This window comes from Leptidea sinapis, chromosome 2 (genome assembly GCF_905404315.1).
Source record: "Leptidea sinapis chromosome 2, ilLepSina1.1, whole genome shotgun sequence".
Classification (NCBI taxonomy): Eukaryota; Metazoa; Arthropoda; class Insecta; order Lepidoptera; family Pieridae; genus Leptidea; species Leptidea sinapis.
Genome location: NC_066266.1, coordinates 6,913,420 through 6,935,590, shown reverse-complemented (window position 1 = coordinate 6,935,590; position 22,171 = coordinate 6,913,420). Strand labels below are relative to the sequence as shown.

The following is a 22,171-nucleotide window of genomic DNA, read 5'->3' as shown; positions in this document are numbered from 1 at the left end:
AATGACTGTCCGCCGCCATGTTTGCTTTGGACGGCCGCGTTTGCGTTTTCCTAAAGGTTGGTTCCATTCCAACCATACACAGGTTCCTTTGTGTATGGTTGGAATACCTTCGCAGTGTATGGCCTATCAAGCTCTATTTGAGGCGTTTTTACTGTTGACCCGGGACTTCATGACAGCGTGGCCAAAGATGACATTTGAATGATGGGCGGATATAGGATATTTTATATTTATAACAGTTTATTCTTTATTTCTTCTAAGATATATTTGATATTAAAAACGCTTTTAACTTAGAAAACGATGCATATATTCGATGCAGCACCTTGCAAACTTATTTGTTTTGTTTATTACAGCTATTGTAAAATAGTCTATTTGATTGAAAAGAGTGGCCGTTGAGTTTCTTGTATGTTCTTCTCACGAACTCTACTTTTTCCGAATATATAGTGGATTCAGTAATTTTATTTTAGCGTTTATTGAATAAAGTTTATTTGATTTCGACTTTAAGTTCTATTTTTCAATCGTCTTCAAAAGAAGAAGTATTCAATTCACCTGTTTTGTTTCTTGTGATACCCAGTTTCACCGTTAATTGTGAATTAATTTTAATAATTTTTAATTTTGGTCAATTATATTATAATACTAGTTGACCCGACACGCGTTGCTCTGTCAATAGAAAAACTCCAAAATATGGTGTAAGTATTCGGGAATAATGTAGTCTAAAGCCATCGGAAATGTAGAATCAAATTTAATTAGTTAAAAATGAATAATCATAGCTTTGTTTCACTACCGTTCTTTGTTTGTATTAGGCAAGATTGTGCGGGGGTAAAAAAAGGAGTAAAATATCTTAAACTTATTTTAAAAAGATAAAGATTAATATTGTATTTGTGTAAACAGTTTTTACATCACCGCTTAATAATTGCCAATTTGTTAAAATACTCGTATTAAGATGTATGTAGTATGTTATCCTCAATAGATAGACATATGCCATCGCGGACTTTTGTGTATTAGATAAGATACGCAACTCCACCATGCATTATTTTGATATATATCAAAGGGCTTAGACAGCATTTTCGTTGCATGCTCCCAGAGACCTTCTTTTTTTCTGACACCTCTAACAAGTATAGTTAATGAATACAAATAATATGTGTACAAAAACCACGCTATCCATTGGCAAAAATAACATGAAAATCGGTGCAGTTAGTTTTTTGAGTTTATCGCGAACACACAGACAGACAGACGCGGCGGAGGACTTAGTTTCATAATATGTAGTGATATTACTATATAAATTTATTTCTAACTAAACTCCGTAAACAATAATAATAGTATGGCAAAATAAAAAAAATCCTCTATTCTATGGCAAAAGCATAGACACAATTCTATGATTGTTGAGCTAATCACTCCTTCTCAAACCAGAGATAATATTATATTTACATGTGAATGTCATTTTTTAAAATAATATTGCGCTTGTGATCTCGTTGGCTCATGAATATAAATGGTATCTATACACGATTTCGCTCATAACTAAGCACTATCAATGGCTAAAGCATCCAAGTTAAAAGAAAACATGAAAAGTAAACCACAAAAGAAAGTAAGAAAGGATTTGAAAATACTTGAAGAGAAAATGAAACGGGAAACTAGAGCGAGGAATATAAAAGAGATCGGTATTTATAAATTCAAGAATATGGAGACACGTAATATTAAATCTTCACACATTGCTTCTAGCGGAGCCGTACAGAAAACCAAAGAAATTGTGACTAAAAATAATATGAACAAACCATTGAATAAATCATGAAATTTATTCGTGAAATAATGTTGTTAATAACCACTTTATATAATACAGACTCAATTTAAAAATGAATATTTATTTCAATTAAAATTATAACAATTAAGATTTTTTTCAATGAAACTTAGGGACCAGACGAGCAGCACGTTCAGCTACTGGTATTTGACACGCCCTGCCCATTACAATGCAGAGCCACTCAGGATTCTTGAAATAGCTAAAAATTCTGAGCAGCCAAACAATTGCGCTCGTCACCTTGAGGCGTAAGATGTTAAGTCTCATTTGCCCAGTAATTTCACTAGCTAGGCGCCCCCTCAGACCGAAACATAATGTTTACACATTACTGCTTCACAGCAGAAATAGGCACCGTTGTGGTACCCATAATCTAGCCCGCATCCTATGCAAAGGAGCCTCCCACTGGTGACCTGACTGACTCGGTTATGACCTTAGATTAACGATTGGTCTCCGCTGCGCTAAAACTAAATACCGCACTATATAAGAGCAATAGCTTTTTATTACGGCATTGACGGCAACTATTAGATGCTTGTGTGCGTGGAATCTTGACACTCAATGGTGACTTTCAAATTTTGTAACATACGCATCGTTTCATGTAAAAACATTGAAATTAATAAAATACAAAATACTTACTGATGATATGTGATCCCAGTGTTTTTCTTATATCCTGTAGTATTATATTTTCAAAGATTTACTACGCAACCCGACATTTTAGTTTCAAATATTAGCAAAGTTTAACAGAACATGTAGCACGTCATCCGTTGCCGCATTTTGCGACTTCGCCTGCGATATCTAGTTGGAGTGCAGATATACCTAATATTTTGAGAAGTAATATCTATATACAATTCCGATTAGTAAGCAAGCTAATATTAAAAAAATAAACCTGTCTTAAGTTGTACCATTTTAAATTACAATATCTTACCACGGACGAGTTTAAAAAACTAAGGACTCCGTGTTACCTTACAAACCAGTGAAGCACCAAAACAAGCCGGTTAACATGTAAATACATAGTCCCACGCACACATTTACACTAATACAAGCTGATCGGCCGCCATTATAAGATTTGCCATCGTCTGTGACAGATTAGTTTGCGTCTCAATTAAATATTTTTAAAATGCTGTCGTGCATTGTGAAAATGTGTAAAATAATCTATCATTATTTAAAAAATTGGAGTGTAAATTAATTGGGGACATAATGGAGAAAACTATGTTACTGGTATCCCCCGTAACCGCACACACACTAGCATAAAAGTGCTTCACTTGGTAATATCCCGGCGCGGAGCTCTTCTGTTTTTGCTCGTCCATGAATCTAAATAGATATTTAGATTTTGTTTGGTTCAACTTAAAAGAAGAAAGTACTTATTTAAATGTATTTTTATTACATAAGCTGTAAGGCGTTTCTTTAGCAAATCGAAAAATAATAGAATTACATCAAGAATTTCTAGGAACTGTATTGGTTCTTATGCGTTATATTAGTAATATTTAGTAGATTGATTCTACAAAACTGCATTATATTCTATAGTTTAATAATATAATTGATAAATTATTAGTATAACATACTAAGCCACAAAGAGGATGTAAATACAAGGTAATAACCGGCGGAACGGCCTAAGAGTAAAAAATTAAATTCAGTTTAGTTTAGTATGAAACGTGCACTTATTTGACATATGTTTGAAACAGTAGTAATTACATGATGGCTATTGGCGACTGCGTCTGAAAGTGAACAGTTGTTTAAAACGTACTGGATTTCGGCTTTATCCGTTTTTTATAGGATAATAGCCGTCATCTGTCAATCTATCGATGACTGCACGTTTCATATAATCGAGTGAATCGCCTACGTAACAACAAACGATTGTTTGACATGATTATGTCGAAGCGTTTTCTGAATGATATGAATTTAGTTTTATCAGAAATATTTCCACCACCCCTGACTTTAACTAATTTTTATATCAAACCATTTGACAATTAAAATAAAAACTGGCTAGTACCATAACTTCTGATCAAATTTCTAATTTTGCTAATTAAATTATATTATGTTAAATAGGTAACTAATAGGTACATAGTCTAAGGTCATTTTGACAACTTGACAGTTAATGTTAAGCTCTCGCTGTTCACGATGCCACAGATAATTAATGTTTTCGGTGCAGATGTGTACAATTAATGATAATTTGTGTAACAAAACTAGATGAAACAATTAATTCATGTAAAAATATTACACAGTACACTGACAGTTTTTTCAAAATTCGCTTGACACAATGCGACGTAACATATAGCCATGTGAATGTCATAAAATAAACAAAATATCGTGTCGCTCATACTATTAATATTTCAGCTGCACTGCAAATGTAGGCGTTCCTTTTGGAATTCTATTGGAGCTGAAACGTACTGGCGAATAAAGGAATATTTGAATTCAAAAAAGGAAGGCTACGTTGAGCTGTATATTGATCGAGTATAACGTACGCACGTCAAATTGAACGCCATAGCACGAACGCTTTCAACAGAGTAGCTTATATATGAAATCCAACAAAGTTAGAAGTTCACAGTATTGCATAAAAATTTAATTAAAATATTCGTTGTACTTCTGTAGTGCGTTAAATATTAATTATACCTTAGATCACTTATACCTCTATACAGACTGCAACAGCTTTGAAATCGTCGAAAAAAATTGAAGTTGAACTTTTGAGGTGCATTGCTCAAAATAGTGGTTAACTACTTACATTAACACAACACGACACACAAATTGCGAGTGGAAAAAGTAGTCTGGTCAGCTTATTATTATATTTATATCTACATCCAAGGTTACACAAATTCCCATTAGGCTGAAAATTGGTAGGATCGTCCATTACACTATTATAACCGTAATAATATAAGAGACACCGATTTTTGGATGATTAAAAAAGTTGAAAGAGCTGTAATCGTCATAATATTGCACACGTTGCCACGCCGCCACCACCAGTGGGAGGCTCCATTGCACAGGATACCGGCTAGATTATGGGTACCACAACGGCGCCTATTTCTGCCGTGAAGCAGTAATGTGTAAGCATTACTGTGTTTTGGTCAGAAGGGCGCCGTAGCTTGTGAAATTACTGGGCAATTGAGACTGAAAATCTTATGTCTCAAGGTGACGAGCGCAATTGTAGTGCCGCTCAGAATGTTTGAATTTTTAAAGAATCCTGCGCGGCACTGCATTGTAATGGGCAGGGCGTTTCAATAACGATCAGCTGAACGTCCTGCTCGTCTCGTCTCTTATTATCATAAAAAAAAAAGTTAGTTTACTCATCGCGTTTTTTTTTAATGTGGCTTCCCGAGTTCTACTGAGTAGCACTAGTAAGTTTACATCTTCACCTACAACAATAGTAGTTTTGTTAAATTGAATTGCTCTATTGCCGTATCGATTAACATTACATTAGCATCATTATTAGCTTGTTTTATTAATATATCTTAAGCAGTAAACTTTTCTTTCAACATCGAAATGAACCGAGATTTATTGTGAATGTTCCCAAGAATTTTAACCTAAATTTCTGTTGACTGGTAGATACTGTCAAAGATTGATAAAATAAAATATCAGAAGATGAAGATGTTGCTGAAGTTTAAACATTATTCCAAAAAAAACACAAGAAAAAAAAATTTGGTAGTGTTTTTAAAACTTTTTTTTTTTTTAACCGGTCGGAATCCTTCCAAATTGTATTCAATTCTAAGTTTGGTCCAGCCTTTTCGAAGGGCGCCAACCGCGATGAAATGAGCTGGTCAAGCTGTTCAAAAGCTATAAGAGGTTTACACACATCCATATCCATATAACACACACACACACACACACACACACATATACATACATACACACATACATACATACAGACGTACGAACCACATGCCGGTAATAGTCAGGGAAGCTTCCTAGGACCTTAAAATATTGACATCTGATGGAAATCGATTGTATAAAAACGGGGTAAAACCAATAACCTTACGAATATTCGAAAATTTTCAATTTTCTTAGCAGGATATAAAAAAACATACCTCCTCCTTTTTAAAGTCGGTAAATTACTATGACAAAATTGTTTTTACAAAAAACACTCTTAATGGTTCCTAAGATAGTTTCTCCCTTAAGCATATCAATCTAACACTTGAAATTAAACAACTATCGTTAATTTTTAGTTCATTCATAAGTGTGGTAATGACATGGCAAAGCTCGTAGCAAATAATCTAATATATAAAATTCTCGAATTATGGTGTTAAACTTTGAACTCCTCCAAAACGACTTGACCGATTCTCATTAAATTTTGAGTGCATATTGGTTAGGTCTGAGAATCGGACAACATCTATTTTTCATCCCCCTAAATGTTAAGGGTGGTCCACACGTATTTTGTTTTTTTTTAACATTTTTTTTTAAATTTGTTTGATTGTGAGTCAGCATTAAAAAATACATACAACTTAAAATTTTCACCCATCTACGATAAGCAGTTGCTTTTGTATCGCGATTTTAATATCGGCAATACAACGTTTGCTGGGTCAGCTAGTGTAATATATTATTTTAAAATTAACAACAATATATAGTTAATTATTTTTGAGTCTGTCTGATAACTAATTGCTGTTAGCGAATTCAGACCCTGAAAACAAGTTGGATGTTTTTCCATACAATCTTTATCTTTACTTCTATTTTGCGTGCCAACTTTGGAATTGAGTTTTACTTAACTTATGAAATAAAATTGGCTTGCTTTGAGAAAGGAAACAACATTCAGTTGGAATATCGTGTCTAAATGGCCAAGATATTGAATCGGTGACTCAACTAACCGAACAAAAACGGAAATTGCGTGTACGATCGCCGTCCTAAAAATCTAATATATAAAATTCTCGTGTCATGGTGTTAAACATTGAACTCCTCCGAAATGGCTTGACCGATTCTCATGAAATTTTGAGCGCATATTGGGTAGGTCTGAGAATCGGACAACATCTAGTTTTCATCCCCCTAAATGTTAAGGGTGGTCCACACGAATTTATTCTTTAATTTTTTTGACATTTTTTTTAAATTTGTTTGATTATGAGTCAGCATTAAAAAAAATACATACAACTTCAAATTTTCACCCATCTACGATCAACAGTTACTTTTGTATCGCGATTTTAATATCGGCAATACAACGTTTGCTGGGTCAGCTAGTATATTTATCAAATTATAGTACAAGATCGATTCTGCAGGTACGTGTATTTTTAATGAAAAGTTTTTTGAAATCATGGCAACCTCTGCTTGCGTCCATTTTTTAACAAGGTTTAATTTTAATACAAGATCTTTGTCACATGAGAACGAATACATCTGCGCATTGTGTTCACTTTTACAAATAATCAATTATACTTATTGTGAAGAATGAACTTTTTTTATGGAATAGGAGAACAAACGAGCGTACGGGTCACCTGGTGTTAAGTGTTCACCGCCGCCTACATTCCCTTGCAACACCAGAGGAATCACAACAGCGTTGCCGGCCTTTTCGGAAGGTGTACGCGCTTTTTTGATGGAACCCATTTCGTATCGTCCCGGAAACAAGCTCATTCCACAGCTTTGTAGTACGTGGAAGAAAGCTTCCCGAAAACCGCACTGTCGAGGACCGCCACACATCCAGATGGTGGGGATGAAATCCTAACTTATGAGGCGTGTACTATTGGATTTTGTAGAACTTTTTCTGTGTGTCAGTTATTTTTTACTTGTTATTATTTTAAAAAGATTTGAATAAGCTGAAGGTATTTCCATACAGCAATAATATTATTTTTCTTATCCAACAGCCACGTGGGTAAACCGATGTTCCGAAGACTTAGAGTGCCTTGATTTAGATGAAGAGCAGCCGTTAGCCCAGCTGAGCTCAGTACAGACTGAGAAGATGACGCTCTTCTTTACAGAGCTTCTTGATCACGACCGGGATGACGTCATTAGTGATCAGGATTTTGATAATTTTTTTGAGGTAAGTTTTGAATATAGTGACTATTTACTCAAGTTCATGTAAACTCCAGGTTCTGAATATGACACGAATATTCTTCGGGTTGGAGCTCTACTGGAAACTTTTTTAAGTTAAGTGATAACCTTTTGCCGAAAACAGGAGTTTTTTTATGACGATAAGGGACGAGACGAGCAGGACGTTCAGCTGATAGTAATTGATACGCCCTGCCCATCACAATGCAGTGCCGCTCAGGATTCTTGAAAAATCCAAAAATTCTGAGCGGCACTACAGTTGCGCTCGTCTGCTTGACACATAAGATGTTAAGTCTCGTTTGCCCAGTAATTTCACTAGTTAAAGAACCCTTCTAACTGCAACACAATAATGGTTACACATCACTGCTTCACGGCAGAAATAGGCGCCGTATCAACCCTAACGGCTCTTCTGAGCATGCTCCGTCGATAACAACCATGGTGCTCCGATCAGCCTAAAACCTTGTGATCCATTTGCGTAACTTCTCGGGAAACTCTTTTAGATAACACCCCATTGAGCCAAGACTGGTAGCACTCACCACTCACTTTTACCTGTGTGCAAAGGAGCCCTTGCACAGGATGCCGGCTAGATTATGAATACCACAACGTTATGGATAATGGATACATTACTGTGTTTCGATCTGAAGGGCACCGTAGCTAGTGAAATTACTGGGCAAATGAGACTTAATATATTAAATGTCTCAAGTGTTGTAGCGCTGCTTAGAATTTTTGGGTATTTCAAGAATCCTGAACGGCACTGCATTGTAATAAGCAGGGTGCATCAATTACAATCAGCTGAACCTCCTGCTCGTCTCGTCCCTTATTGTCATTAAAAAAAAATAAAGGGATTCGATGACATACTTGATGATCTTCGTCATTCGAATGAATGCCAGTCAAACTTTTAAGATTAACACGTTTCTCGTCCTTATTGGTAGACTCGTGTCCGGGTTAGAAGAAATACAAGAGCCTTACTACCAATTTGACGAGATATTTTTTTAGGCCATAATTACGAATACTGACGTTTATCGAAATAACATTATTTTGTGTAAGATTATAGTAGTAGTATTTGCTTGTGTCTTCTATCGAGTCCTCTCTCGAGAAGGTCGCGGAATGGGGTAAATTTAACCTTGTCCAATTTTACCCCCAGAAGACTCAAGTTTGCGCGTTTACAACTAAAAAAACCCCATTTGTCGTATCACCGCTCTTCTAGAACTTCTCTTAAAGCCGCGCCTAGTATCGGAATACTGGGTCTCGAAATCTCGAGCGATTGCCAATTCCGTGGCCATCTGGAGGGCAAAGCCAAATTGGCTTCGAAGAAGCTGGGCGTCATCAATAGAGCACGGCAATACTTCAAACCGGCCCACATTCTAGCGCTCTACAAAGCGCAGGTCCGGCCACACATGGAGTATTGCTGTCATCTTTGGTCTGGCGCACCCCAATATCTGCTCGATCCATTTGACCGCGTGCAACGTAGAGCAGCTCGAATTGTCGGGGACTCAGTGCTCTGTGAACGGCTGGATCTCTTGGCGTTGCGTAGAGACGTCGCTTCATTGTGTGTCTTCTACCGCATTTATCACGGGGAGTGTTCCGAAGAGCTGTTTTACCTGATTCCTGCCGCCGAATTCCACCTTCGCACGACACGCCACAAGTTAGGATTTCATCCCCACCATCTGGATGTGTGGCGGTCCTCCACAGTGCGGTTTTAAAGGAGCTTTCTCCCTCGTACTACAAAGCTATGGAATGAGCTTCCTTGTGCGGTGTTTCCAGGACAATACGACATGGGTACCTTCAAAAACAGCGCGTACACCTTCCTTAAGGCCGGCAACGCTCTTGTGATTCCTCTGGTGTTGCAAGAGAATGTGGGCGGCGGTGATCACTTAACACCAGGTGACCCGTACGCTCGTTTGTCCTCCTATTCCATAAAAAAAAAATAGTACATGTGCAAGGCATGTCTTAATCCAGCTTATAAATAGTACATTATTGAAGTTTTATTAGTACAGAAATATAGAAAAAAAACTATTTCTTGAATAAACACTAAATCGTGAGTTGTTCGAATAGTCTGTAAATGACCACTTACTTCACAATCGTACTAAAACGGGAAAAATCCGATGTATGTAATGATGATACCAGAGTAAGTATAAATTACAACAAAACAATTGTAATTTCACTGGTAAAAAATATATTGGCAAAAATTTAATAACCTTTTCATATCAAAAGTGTAAATGCGCCACTGGTTTTCTCCAACAACTAAATTAAAACCAATTAGCTAAGTTTGTATTTGTAACTGTTATTTTAGTAGTTAGGAACTGTTATTTAGTAGTAGTTAGTTATTTAGTGGAAGCGGAAAAGTATTGAGTGCTTTATTAGTTTTTAGGATCTATATAAATAAGCAAATAAATATCTTTTATTTTGTTTCTTGAAGAACTGTGAAACCCTCATTCAAGTTAAAGATTAAAATAATATTTCAGACAGAGAGCATCGCATATTTAATAAAAATAACGAGGGTTGGGTAATTAAGCCTTTCGTATTCAATGAACCAGGGATAATAATAATAAATTTTACAGAAGCTGGCTCATTTTGCCGACTGGTCTCAAAACACATCCGAATTTCATATACTAATGGAGGTGAAGAGGGATTTTGTAGAACAATTTATTAATCCATTGCCATCCAAGTAAGTTTACTTTCCATTATTAAAATGAAATTTTTATTACGTCCCTGAAATTTATTCGCCCATCTCATCGCATGTCGCATTACAAACGGCTGCGGAGTACTGCGTAGTCCCTACTACGATTGTTTTTTGCAGTCAGATGGTGCTTTAACTGACGCATCGAACCAGGGCTGTGATATGCCACCGATCGGTACCCAAGCCATTCGGCATTGTGCCCGTTGAAATCACCCAAGACTACGATGATAGGATAGATGCGGACGCGGTCCGCAAAATGTACACGAAGCCAGAGGGTAGACAGGTCCCTACCCTCAAAATTGCCGAGCCGGCGATAGCTATAGATATCTACGTCTCCGTAAGAAACACAAGGCTGGCTGCACCGTCTCAAGGTGGTGGTGGACGGCGTTTTAATTTGAATGAATTCCCCTGATGTTGCAAAAGTCCACATTAAGCGTGGAGTGGGATTCCATGATGTTACTGCATCGTTTATCCTCAAACATGCGCGGTTCTGTGCCCTCCCTAGAATAAAATAGAGCAGCTTGAACGCTAGAGGAAGGATTCTCCGACTCTGGTAGAGCCGGTATCCTCCTGGGGAAAGATCTCTTTAAGCACCGCTGTGATATTCTGGTATTCGGTCCTCGACACTAACCTATGCGAAACATAGCGGCACTAGGCCGCTACTTCACGCCGGTATTCTGTGCGAGTGTGGTAATTAACCCGGACGAGTCTGGCCCGCTTGTACTGACGTCATAAGACGGCAGCTCTCTCACTCTCTGACTCTCCCACTTAAAAGCCTTTAGTCGCCTCTTAAGGGTGTCGACCCTTGGCTTTGGGACTCCCCTATTGTTTTTACGCCCCGAGGTAGCACCTTAGCCCCAGGCCACTAATTATAAGATGGATCGCATGCTCGTGGCCTCGCCTACATCCTGAAAGAAGATGAAATATATAAAAAAACAGTTAAACATGCTAAACGATTATTTTTTTACTTTGAATATTTGACAGGTGGTCTGAAATCCCGTACTACCGCCGTGTGTGCGGACCAGATGCTGGTGAAGTCCCGGGCAGAACTACCCTGGAAGGATGGCTTGCGAGATGGGCGCTACTTCTGGCCGACCTCAACAGATTCTCGGATCTGCCGCTCTATTTGCAGTATTTTTGCAAAATTCTCTTCCATGTGGTTGACAGATGCAGTAAGCTTTTATATAATACGTAAGGTCACACTAAACGTTTTGCGTAACTTTAAAAAATAACATATTATAACCAAAATATTATGTTTATAGCTTTTCAAAATACTCTTCTTTTCATTTTAAACAATTTTTCATGTGATCGAACCATTTTTTAAAACAAGAACGTTTCTCGCCTGCCTCACTTTTGTTGGCCTGTTCTCATTTTCAAACACCCATTCAAAAGATTGCTTTTGTTTTTCGGGTTCAAACAATAAATCTACGTTTTGTCTACTGTGACAATGTCATAGACAGCATTAGATTGTCCGTGGTATTCTTCATTAGCATCTGTGAGCACCATTCCATGCGAGCCCGCTTCTGCTCCGCTGTCAGTTCACGAGGGATCCAACGACAACAAATCCCCACTAGTCTTCGAATTGTCTCATAGGTAATCCGCGGGTTTTCTTCAATTAGCTGCTTAACAGTAGTCACATTATTTTCGTTGTCGGCAGCTGAAGGCCGCCCTTTACGAAATTCTTCCTCTCTCAAATTTGTAGAGTAGGAGAATTGACGACAGAGCTATTTTTAATAAAATATTTAAATTTATTTATAGATAATGCCTGAACAGTGGCTGGGACTTTATTATAAAACTGTATACATATACCTATATAGCCAATATGTATCTTATAAAGCCTACTAGAATAAGTTACAAGCAATCCCTTATTTCTAGTGTTATAATAATGAAAATCACTATTAAGACCAAAATGTGACGATTAAAAACGAAGTATTTGTTTACTTTATATATAAAAAAAATGGCTCTGTCGTAAATCCTATAACTCCACTGCTGAATATCTAAATGATCGGACAGCCTGGGACTAGATTGTGATTATTTTATAGCGATACAAATGACTGTACATTATTGTATGTTTATTGAAAAGAGCGCAAAAAAAGAATGCTGGGAGAGTTTCTTGCGCCGCTTCTTCTCTCTCAGAGCGCCATTTGTTTCCGAAGCGGTAGTAGTATCTAATAGTTATTAGAAATGACATAAAAAAAATCTAAAGAAATCAATTTTGAGAAAATAAATGCCTTTTATGCCTTTAAATAGGTGCCTACCATAAGTGGAAGTAAAGTTAAACGTTGAGTGTTGAGACATAAGAGTACTCCACAATTTATCGTCATGATTTGTCTCTTCAGAGCTCTATTTCAAAATGAGAACTGCAATATTCTTGAGTGCTCCGTTAATATTGATACTCATTCACATTAAAAAGTCATTTGAAAGCAAAATTCCCTAATGAAAAGAATCTTTAAGAGCATCACGATATTTTTTTTTGTAGTAAAAACTTCTTTAACAATGTTGAGCACATGTCTTGGGATGGGTACAAAATGTTAAACTCACGTCAGGCCTGATCGAAAATTCGTAAGGCGGTCGTTGAAGTTATGGATGAAAGTTGATTTTACTGAGAGATAAACTTTTTAATGTAAATACTTATTTGTAATAGTTTTGAAGTGATATTTTATGTAATATAAATTGTCATTATTGTGTACGATAGCGCAATAAATTGAATTTTGTATTTAACCACATAAATGCTAGTAGTTTTATACTCAAAAATTAAGCAATTCGTGGGAAATTATTTCCTAAACATTCCAAAATATTCAGAAACGCTCAACGTTAATGTTAAGTTTTCACTATTTTTTTTCGACTTTATTTTAGCTTTCTGTCACTACCTCTAGAAGTGAATAGAAAAATTCTTTATGTGATAAGGCTTAGTATAGGAACATTTTGTCTTACCTCTGTTGGTCTGTTAAAGGAGGATGGCGAGAATGGACTCACATAATTTAAAAAATTAAGGAAGCATCTTACAAGTTAAGTTTATATTAATTATACTCTTGCACTAACGAAACGTTTTGCGCAATTGACATACATTACTGACACTAATTTTTTTAAGGATATTCCGACACCATCAAAATATCTATACCTACTCATATCAGTATTTCAGTAGTAATTCACAATGAGATTCAATAAAATTATTATAGTTTTTTGATACAAAAATCAGTAGGTAAGTCTTAGTAGTAATCTTTAAAAGATTCGATACCTGCTTGTAAAAAGAATGAATTGTGAATCCTCAATTATTAGCTGCTGGCCAACCTTCCACATGTATATTATATTATCTTTTAGCAGACACTAATTATACATAGATATAAGATACAAATTATTGATTGAACAATAGATATTGATTAATAATTTTAGGTTATATTTTACTTATAGGCATATCTTTTTTCTTCTTCTTTTTTAGACTTACTTACGATTTCTTCTTAGTTTTGTTATGTTCTACAATTATTAATAAGTTTCCATGGTGTACGCCACTTCTTTCAGTGGATCCCAAAATACATGTATTCTCGCTATAAACCTTTTAGCGTGAATTTTTATTGAAATTCGTCTAGACAGGTGCTTCCAGTGTGATCCCATTTCAATAATAACTATAACTCTATTATATTGTCGTGATAATTTGATTGACTTTAAGATATTCTAATATTTTTAAATTCATTTTACATGAGTTATTTATTAAGTTGTAGAACATCAGGCTCAAAGCATTTCAGCGTCGGCAGTTGAATTGAAATGTTCTCCATGCCTAATAGAAAACCATCTCGTATTCCTTCATGTTCTTATTTTTGTCTGCCTCTTGATTTAAGTTTAAATCCGACAGCCTATATTCACTGAATACATCCGGTTTGTTTTTACAGTCTTAGTTTAAGTCTTGGTTTAAGTTTTTAAATTAAAAATTAATTTAGTGGGTATTTTAATGCCTTTAAAAATGGTTTCAAAAGGATATGTCGTGATGTTATCTGCAGTCTAAACATCACAGTTTTATACATTTTTTCAATAATTAAACCTTCTCTTCAGTACCTAGATCCCCGATCTGAAAGAGTCGATGTGTCACAAAGAGGATCCGTGAGCAACAATTTGATCAAACCACACGTATTTCATATCAATTCTCTCAATACACTCACGAATAAAAAAACAGAGTTGCTTTGATATAAAACGATTAGTTAAGGGTCTGAAACGATGCAGAGACCTTCAGGAATCGAGCGCAGCGAGGTTACCTCTCTCGCGCAAGGTAGCCATAGTTTTAATTCAGAATTAGAATACAACATAATACAACTTTCTTTCCAAAAATAACAAAGCTGTCATGTTTTATAGTATTGGTAAACAATTAATAATTTTTCTAATAATTTTTATCTAGATTGAATAGATTAGCATGGCTCCAACTGAAGAGTTAGGGTGGGAGGTGAGAATTTGGTGAATTGAATGTTTTTCTTTTCATTTTCTGTAGTCATATAATATTGAAAATAAATGCTTTAAATCGATTGAAAAATAATCATGTTACGAGGAAATGTAATGAAAAAATATTGTTTTATCTTTTTTCTATAATATGTCAAAGTCAATGTCAAAGTCAAAAAATCTTTATTCACTGTAAAACTTTATAAGTTATTTAGTGCAAGTCAGGATGAAGTACAAAAGCTACAATAGCATTCAAATGAGTATAACAATATTCATTAACAAAAATTTTAACATTAATTCCAACTATCTTTATCATTCAAATAATCTTTCACATTATAATAGGCCTTAGATGTTAATTTATTTTTTACGATACATTTAAATTTTTTAATAGGTAATATTTTAATTTCATTTGGGAGTTTATTATAAAATATAACACAATCCACTTTAAAAGATTTAGCAATTTTACGGAGCCTAGTAGATGGAATTGCGAGTTTATGTTTGTTTCGAGTATTGACACTGTGTACATCACTTTTCTTTTTAAATTGGCTAATATTTTTATGGGCGTATAGGAGGTTCTCGTATATGTACTGGCAGTGTACTGGCAATTTCACTAAACTTTTCTCTCAATCAATCCCTTGAACGCATTTTATAGACTGCTCGAATTGCTCTTTTCTGCAGCACAAATATGTTTTCAATATCTGCAGCCCTACCCCACAATATAATTCCGTAAGACATGACACTATGTATGGTCTGCTGAAGGGACTGCCTTTACAGATAAATGACTATTTTATGTTAACATTAATGAAATAAGTTTTCTCGATATAAAAAAAAAACCGAAAAAACTTGTCTAAAAACACCTTGTTTGGATGTTTTCTGCTTACTCTTCGCCTTAATATATTCTTATGTCATACACACGACACTTATAAAAGTGCATAGACACCAGGAGAATATAAATATGGTAGCGGTGTTAGTAATGTCTTTCATAGCGGTTGAAATCATGTGTCATCCTAGCAACATGTACCAAGACTTCATATGCAGTTTAGAGGCATGTTTACTTTGTACACACGCAATTTTTTTTTTATGTTGGTTAAACACATTGTTGAATTTGGCTTCCTTTTTATTACAGACGCGGGTGATATTACGAAGGAAGCATTGGCAGCTTTTTATCGTTCCGTCATCGGGATCGCTGCAAGCAGAGTTGAAGAGATTATCGATACGGCATTCAATAGAATGACGGGAGTAAGTCTGTTTAATTTAAATTTTGTTGTTGATTGGCTGGGAGTTTCATGTCAGTATACAGGGTGTCCCAAAGTTATGGGACATGAAGGGAAAGTACCTTTAATATCGAAGATAGGCTATTTTACTGAAAGAAAACTTTGTCATTTTTTGAAAGTTAGTAATTCTGCATTCAAAGATTTTCTAAAAATTGCTTGCCTCGTCTGGGAATCGAACCGACTTAAATGTAAAACAAAACACCCCTACTCTTATGATGCCAATCGAAAGAATGGGCAAAAACTAATAACTCTTCTTGATATAAGACTAAACATTTTAACTTAAGAAAAAAAAAACTTGTTGATATAATTTGCCAGGATGCTTCGAGGTATTTTGTTTTTTCACATTTCCCGCGTTGGCTGTATGGGTATTAATCTTTGCCATTCGTTGAATTAATTTCTACTTAAACCACTCACCAAAGATAGGTGGGTACCTATGCTTAAAAAACATTTCTTTCCCATTTACGGCCGTTTTCAATAACCTATCTTAGTTTAACTTACTAGAGGTAGAAAAATCTATCCTTTTACGCTTACTTACATTTCAATAACCTATCAACATAAAGCATTGGACTATAACTATATTGGACATATCTATGGATAGATAAGATCTTGTCATTAAACGATGATAGCAATGTATCCGTAACTAAAGATACGATATTGAAAACTGCCGCTAAGCGGCAACTCGCAGACTAATGGTATTTGTTTGTTAAATGAAATTACCAAGTCGTAGAAAAAATATTTTACGAGACACATTTGTATAACTAAGCCAAAATACGCTCGTGGTGTCATTCATTGCACTACCCTACCACACTCGCGTTTTTTGACACTTCTTATACAACTGTTGCATAAAATACTGTTATTGAAGTTATAATTTGTATTTAATACCTTCTCTATTATAATATTGTTTCTTCTACAAACTTAAAATAGAATGAGGAATATTTTTTTTGGGATTTTTGTTTTATTGCGCCAAAGAATAATATCTTCTTGCGTGCGTGTGTGCTACAGACACAGTATGATTCCAATTCCAGCAATCATACTGTTTATCCAGTTTCAGCCATAAATCGGTACATAGGTGCTTACCAATTCAAATTTAATTTGTTTTGTTTTAGAATGGCTACCTCATCTTGGACTACGGGGCTTACGTACATTGTTACATCAACTGGCTCATGGGCAAGAACCCCAACGGACCAGGGCAGTGGGTTCTGGTCCCACCCAAGTGCCCTCTACCGCAGCCCCCATATCCTATCGACTACAGCGCGCTCAACACTGAACCAGCCAAGCTTGAAACTTATGCGCCCGATAAGAAAACCAATAGGCATTCAGTCATTGTATAAACTAAAATAAAAAAAAATGTTTAGTATTTTATTTGATTAACGCAATTGTTACACATTTAAATACAACGCTTGCATTAGATTTTACGAAAAATTTAATTTTTTGTTTATTTTAGCTAACCCGACGTTTCGAGATCCTTTTTAGAAGTTTTCGCTTCTATAGTCAAGACTACAGCGCCATCTTTGATATAAAACAAGAACCATACAAAAAACTAATCTAAATATTAAAAATTATATGGAAACTTATGTCGGGGCTCCCTAAATGATATGTTTTAACGATTTTTGGCAATTTTTGTGTTCAATATATATCTAGTAATTTTTATTTCTAAGGTTATGTAAATTATGGTCACAGCAAAACTGCAGTGACCATGATTCATGTAACCAGCCAGAAATTCTCGACAGTTTGACATTCGACACTAATGATAGATTAGTTTGTTAACTTGACGTCTAATTCCTTTTCACTTAGATCGTTTATGCATCTAGATAGACTGTAACAGTTAACCGAAAGTATCATTTAAATCTCGAGTGTTAGACGTAGCTTATCACGCACACTATAGTTATTTATGCAACTGTTGTATAATAAGGGTTATTAAAACACGAATGTGGATTTATCTCACGAGGCGAAGCCGAGTGTGATAATAGTATCACATGAGTGTTTTAATATCTAATTATCAACAGTTGCATACAAGACTTTATCTACACCCATAATATGAATCCTCTAAAAGATTCTGAAACAGTTAGCTTACTGCTAACATTAAAACAGCCAGTCCTAGTAGTAACCTAATATCATCTAGGTATTACTGATTATATACAAATAAACTAAGTATTAATGAAATAATTATTTATTTTAGTAGTAATTTACATTTTGTATAGTGAAATAATTAAAATTCACTTGAATATTATGTTCTTTTGGAAATTAATCGCTCATTTTTTGTAAACAAAACAATAACAATATCGAAGAAAAATGGCGGGGATTCGAATAACCTACTTTTTTTACGGCGCGCGACGATCTGGTGGTGTGGAACGCGCGTAAACAAAAATGTTTTTTTTTTTGAAATTCATACAGATGCCACGCATCGAGCAATAAAAATGTGGCTGTCTGTTAAAACTCTTTGAGCATGAAGGGAATGAAAAAAAAATATGAGTGTTGTTATGAAATTCAGTACAACATTACAACACTCTTTTGGATGATGTAATGGTTATTAGAACATTTGGTGTTTTAATGTTGGCAATAAGCTAATTGCTTCAGATTCTTTAATTGACGAATTAAAGCATAGGTGTAGATAAAAGTAATAAATAAACCCAGCCTGTTTTTATCGGTTGTCTAACATCAAGAGACTTTATCTAGATGTATAAATTATCTAAGTTTTTCGTATTTTAGTTGCTATTTCACGATACTAACAGAACCCAGATCTTTTCACTGTACTTCACTCGTGGTTTTGTATATAAATAAAAATTAAAAACTTACACTTACTTATAAAAATTCGTAGAATGTTTATTGATAAAATATGAGTTACAAATAAACTAAACCACAAAAAAAGTCGGTGAGTTCATAGCATATTATGTTATGAAGAGCTTATCTCATCTTTCTTCAAATTCATACTAGTCTGACAGTCTGTTTCTTGATTAAAAAGTGCTCTTTGACGATTTATATTTAGTGGTATAGGTAAACCTCGGTATGTACAGTATCGCGAGTGGAATGCAGTCGGGGCCCCTGCTCTCCGCACGCCTCGCCTTATAGTGTAGTGCTGTGCCGTAGTCGTTGCTTACCGTATAATCGCGTAAACACTAAAGTTGCGCTTCTATATTGTCTTTTGATCCGAGCCCATCAGGTTCCGGTCCGAAAAAATCTAGTTTTTATTCATCACCAAGTACGAGAAATGGAGTACACAGTTTAGACATGTGTGTTAAAGAAAGGCAGAACAAAAATTTTAAATTTAATTATTTCATTACCTTTTTTCATCATTTCTATCTAGTGTTAAATACTTAAGGCGTTGTTTAAATTTATCGACACACTCATGATTATCGTCATCAATCATAGTCAGGTCACAGCACTATCGCATTTCTGAACTCTGCATTCAACTCGCACGTTATCTGTTCATATTTCAACGCTTAGTGTGTTGCGATATATTTTACTAATTTAGTTTCACCGATTTGATGTATGTGATTGCGAATTGCGATGGATGTTACCATGTTTTGAATACTCCTGCAGGTGACCCTATCTGATGCTGTATTTAACATTTGAAAAAATATCCAACTCTAAATCTAATAAAAAAAACCTTTTATTGAAAAAGTTTTTTGACCAGGAAATGAAATCCGGTTTTGTGTATATATGGGTACGTATAATAAATTACTATCGTATCTACTAATTGTTACTTATATTTAGTAATTAGTGAATCCGCTTAAATGAAAAGAAACGCTTTACTTAATGTAAATTTTGCACACGACCAATCTATGTCATTAGTTGTAACTAAAGTTAACTGTTAGTTAATCTATGTCAGTAGTTGTAACTAAAGTTTAACTGTAAATAATTAATTTAGAGACACGGTAAGCAAGAACTGCCTTAAGATAAGCCTCTTCACCTTCACAAGCCTTATTTTGTACCTTAGCTATTGTTAATGTCTAAGTAGAAAAATATGAAATAGTTGTTAGTTAAAAAAAGTAATAAATATATAAAAAGACACGGATTATTTATTTATTTATCCTTGTAACTTTGCTTACTACAAAATTTAATCTAGAATTGGGAGTGATTATACCTTTACAAATAAAAAAACAAAAAAGGAGTATTTGGAGTATTTTTTTAAATAAGGAGCCTCGGAGTATATAATGAACATAAAAGAATACACACGATCTTGTAACCTGCATAATTTGAGAATTGCTTAAAAAGTTACCAGTTAAAGTGTCCCATAAGTTGTTTATTAGGTCATAGTATAATACTATGGGTTAATGCTACTGATAGTAATTACGGACAAGTAAAAAAATAAGGACTCTGTGTCACCTTACATAACAGTGTAGCACCAAAACAAGCCGATTAACGTGTAAATACATAGGCCCCACGCACACACTTACACTACTACAGGCCGGTAGGCGGGCATTATGAGAATTATCATTGTCTGTGACAGCTCAGTTTGCGTCTCAATAAAATATTTTAAAAATGCCGTCGTGCGTTGTTAAAATGTGTAAAAACGATACTATATAAGTATTTGTGGCCATATATGATTATTTAAGGGAGAAAAAATTGTGTAACTAGTATCCCCCGTAACCGCACACACTCTAGCATAACGGTGCTTCTCTTGCTAATATCACAGCGCGGAGTCCATCTTTTTTTACTCGTCCGTGATAGTAATGATAATGATTCTATTTTTGTACTGCAGAATAGAGCTGTTCGGGCAATTTCTTGTATGGGACTGAGAGAGTAGACACTACTTGTAGTGGCAGGATGAATCTGTAACCAGAAACTCTGCTTCATGTTAATTATTAATTCACATTTACTTTTATTTGGCTTACTCAAGCTGTAAATTTAAAAGAGTGGCAATGAGTTTCTTGCCACTTCTTCCCGTAAAAGCTCAACCTTTTCCGTAGTGGTGGTAAATATTAAAAGAAAAAGCCAATTTCTGACATTCGTAGTGTCATTGACCTACATGAATAAAGTGATTTCGATTTGATTTTGCCACTGGGAGATTTCTTTGCATGGAATACCGGCTGGATTTCAGTCATTTAAGGCTGGAGACCTAGCCAACGGCTTTGAGGAATCGAGCGGAGCTAGGTTACCTCTCTCGCAGAAGATCGCCATAGTTTTAATACAGAATTAAAAGATTTTTTTATTTATTACGAACATTAAGCAATTTATTATTACAAAATTAAGAAATGTATATCTATGTCATGTTAAACAGTATTGGTAAACAGTTGATAATTTTTCATAAATTTTTTATCTAGATTGAATGATTAACTTGGCTCCAACTGTAAGAGTTAGTGGTACTTTGGGGATTTCTTTTCGCAATGACTATTAAAGTTAGAAATGTAAGGAAAAAATGAATTTTCTTCTCATATTCTGTAGACATATAATATGTTTTTGTGAAAATAAAAGATTTATGCAAACCGTTAGGGAATGGTTTCAATTATGAGCTATTTTTGCGATTTGGCAACGCCTTTCATGTCAATTTTACTCATAATAAAGTACCAGTGTCGTTGTCACGGAAAAAGAGAATTTAAATCAACAATTTAAAAAAAAATGCTGCGATTAAACAATAATGTAGAAAGCTTAGATATTTATACTTTTTGATAGATAGATTCTTGCTGTTAGGTAACGCATCACAACAGGCCAGGATTATTACTTTAGTGTACGTGACAAGCCACGTCTTACACATACGATAGGTAGGTACGTCGCTTTGTTTAAGTGTGCGTGCATTGCTGAAAATAGAGGTTAACAGTTTGCCGCTATTTTTTCGTCGTGTTCACAGTTTCAAGAATCAGATGAAAGGGGTTGCCCTCCACGCTGCCTGGATGCAGTCGGGATTGACAATTAGTAATTTATGACAGTAATAGCCGAAACGTTTTTCTAAAGTGGGTCACATGTAAACGCCAGAGTACAGTTATAATTTAACTCGAAACACAATGTGGCCTGCTACTGTGTAGCGTGTGAGGAACAGATATAAAGTTAGGTTTAGTAAAATCCGCTACTTTATGGTGATGGAGCATAAAACACGGCGTAACCGGTGCTCTT

The 22,171-nt window shown here is 35.2% G+C and overlaps 1 protein-coding gene across 2 annotated transcripts in view; it reads left to right on the top strand.

The window, feature by feature from the left end:
- LOC126976153 (uncharacterized) overlaps positions 1 to 20,135 on the top strand; it is a 64,259-nt gene extending 44,124 nt beyond the window's left edge. For both annotated transcript variants that reach the window (XM_050824379.1, XM_050824369.1), the window contains exons 4-8: positions 7,558 to 7,733; positions 10,303 to 10,409; positions 11,406 to 11,593; positions 15,973 to 16,085; positions 17,227 to 20,135. In XM_050824379.1, coding sequence (XP_050680336.1) covers positions 7,558 to 7,733; positions 10,303 to 10,409; positions 11,406 to 11,593; positions 15,973 to 16,085; positions 17,227 to 17,451 — 809 coding nt within the window. In that variant the 3' untranslated portion in view covers positions 17,452 to 20,135. The remainder of the gene's footprint in view (positions 1 to 7,557; positions 7,734 to 10,302; positions 10,410 to 11,405; positions 11,594 to 15,972; positions 16,086 to 17,226) is intronic.
- Positions 20,136 to 22,171: the final 2,036 nt, after the last annotated feature.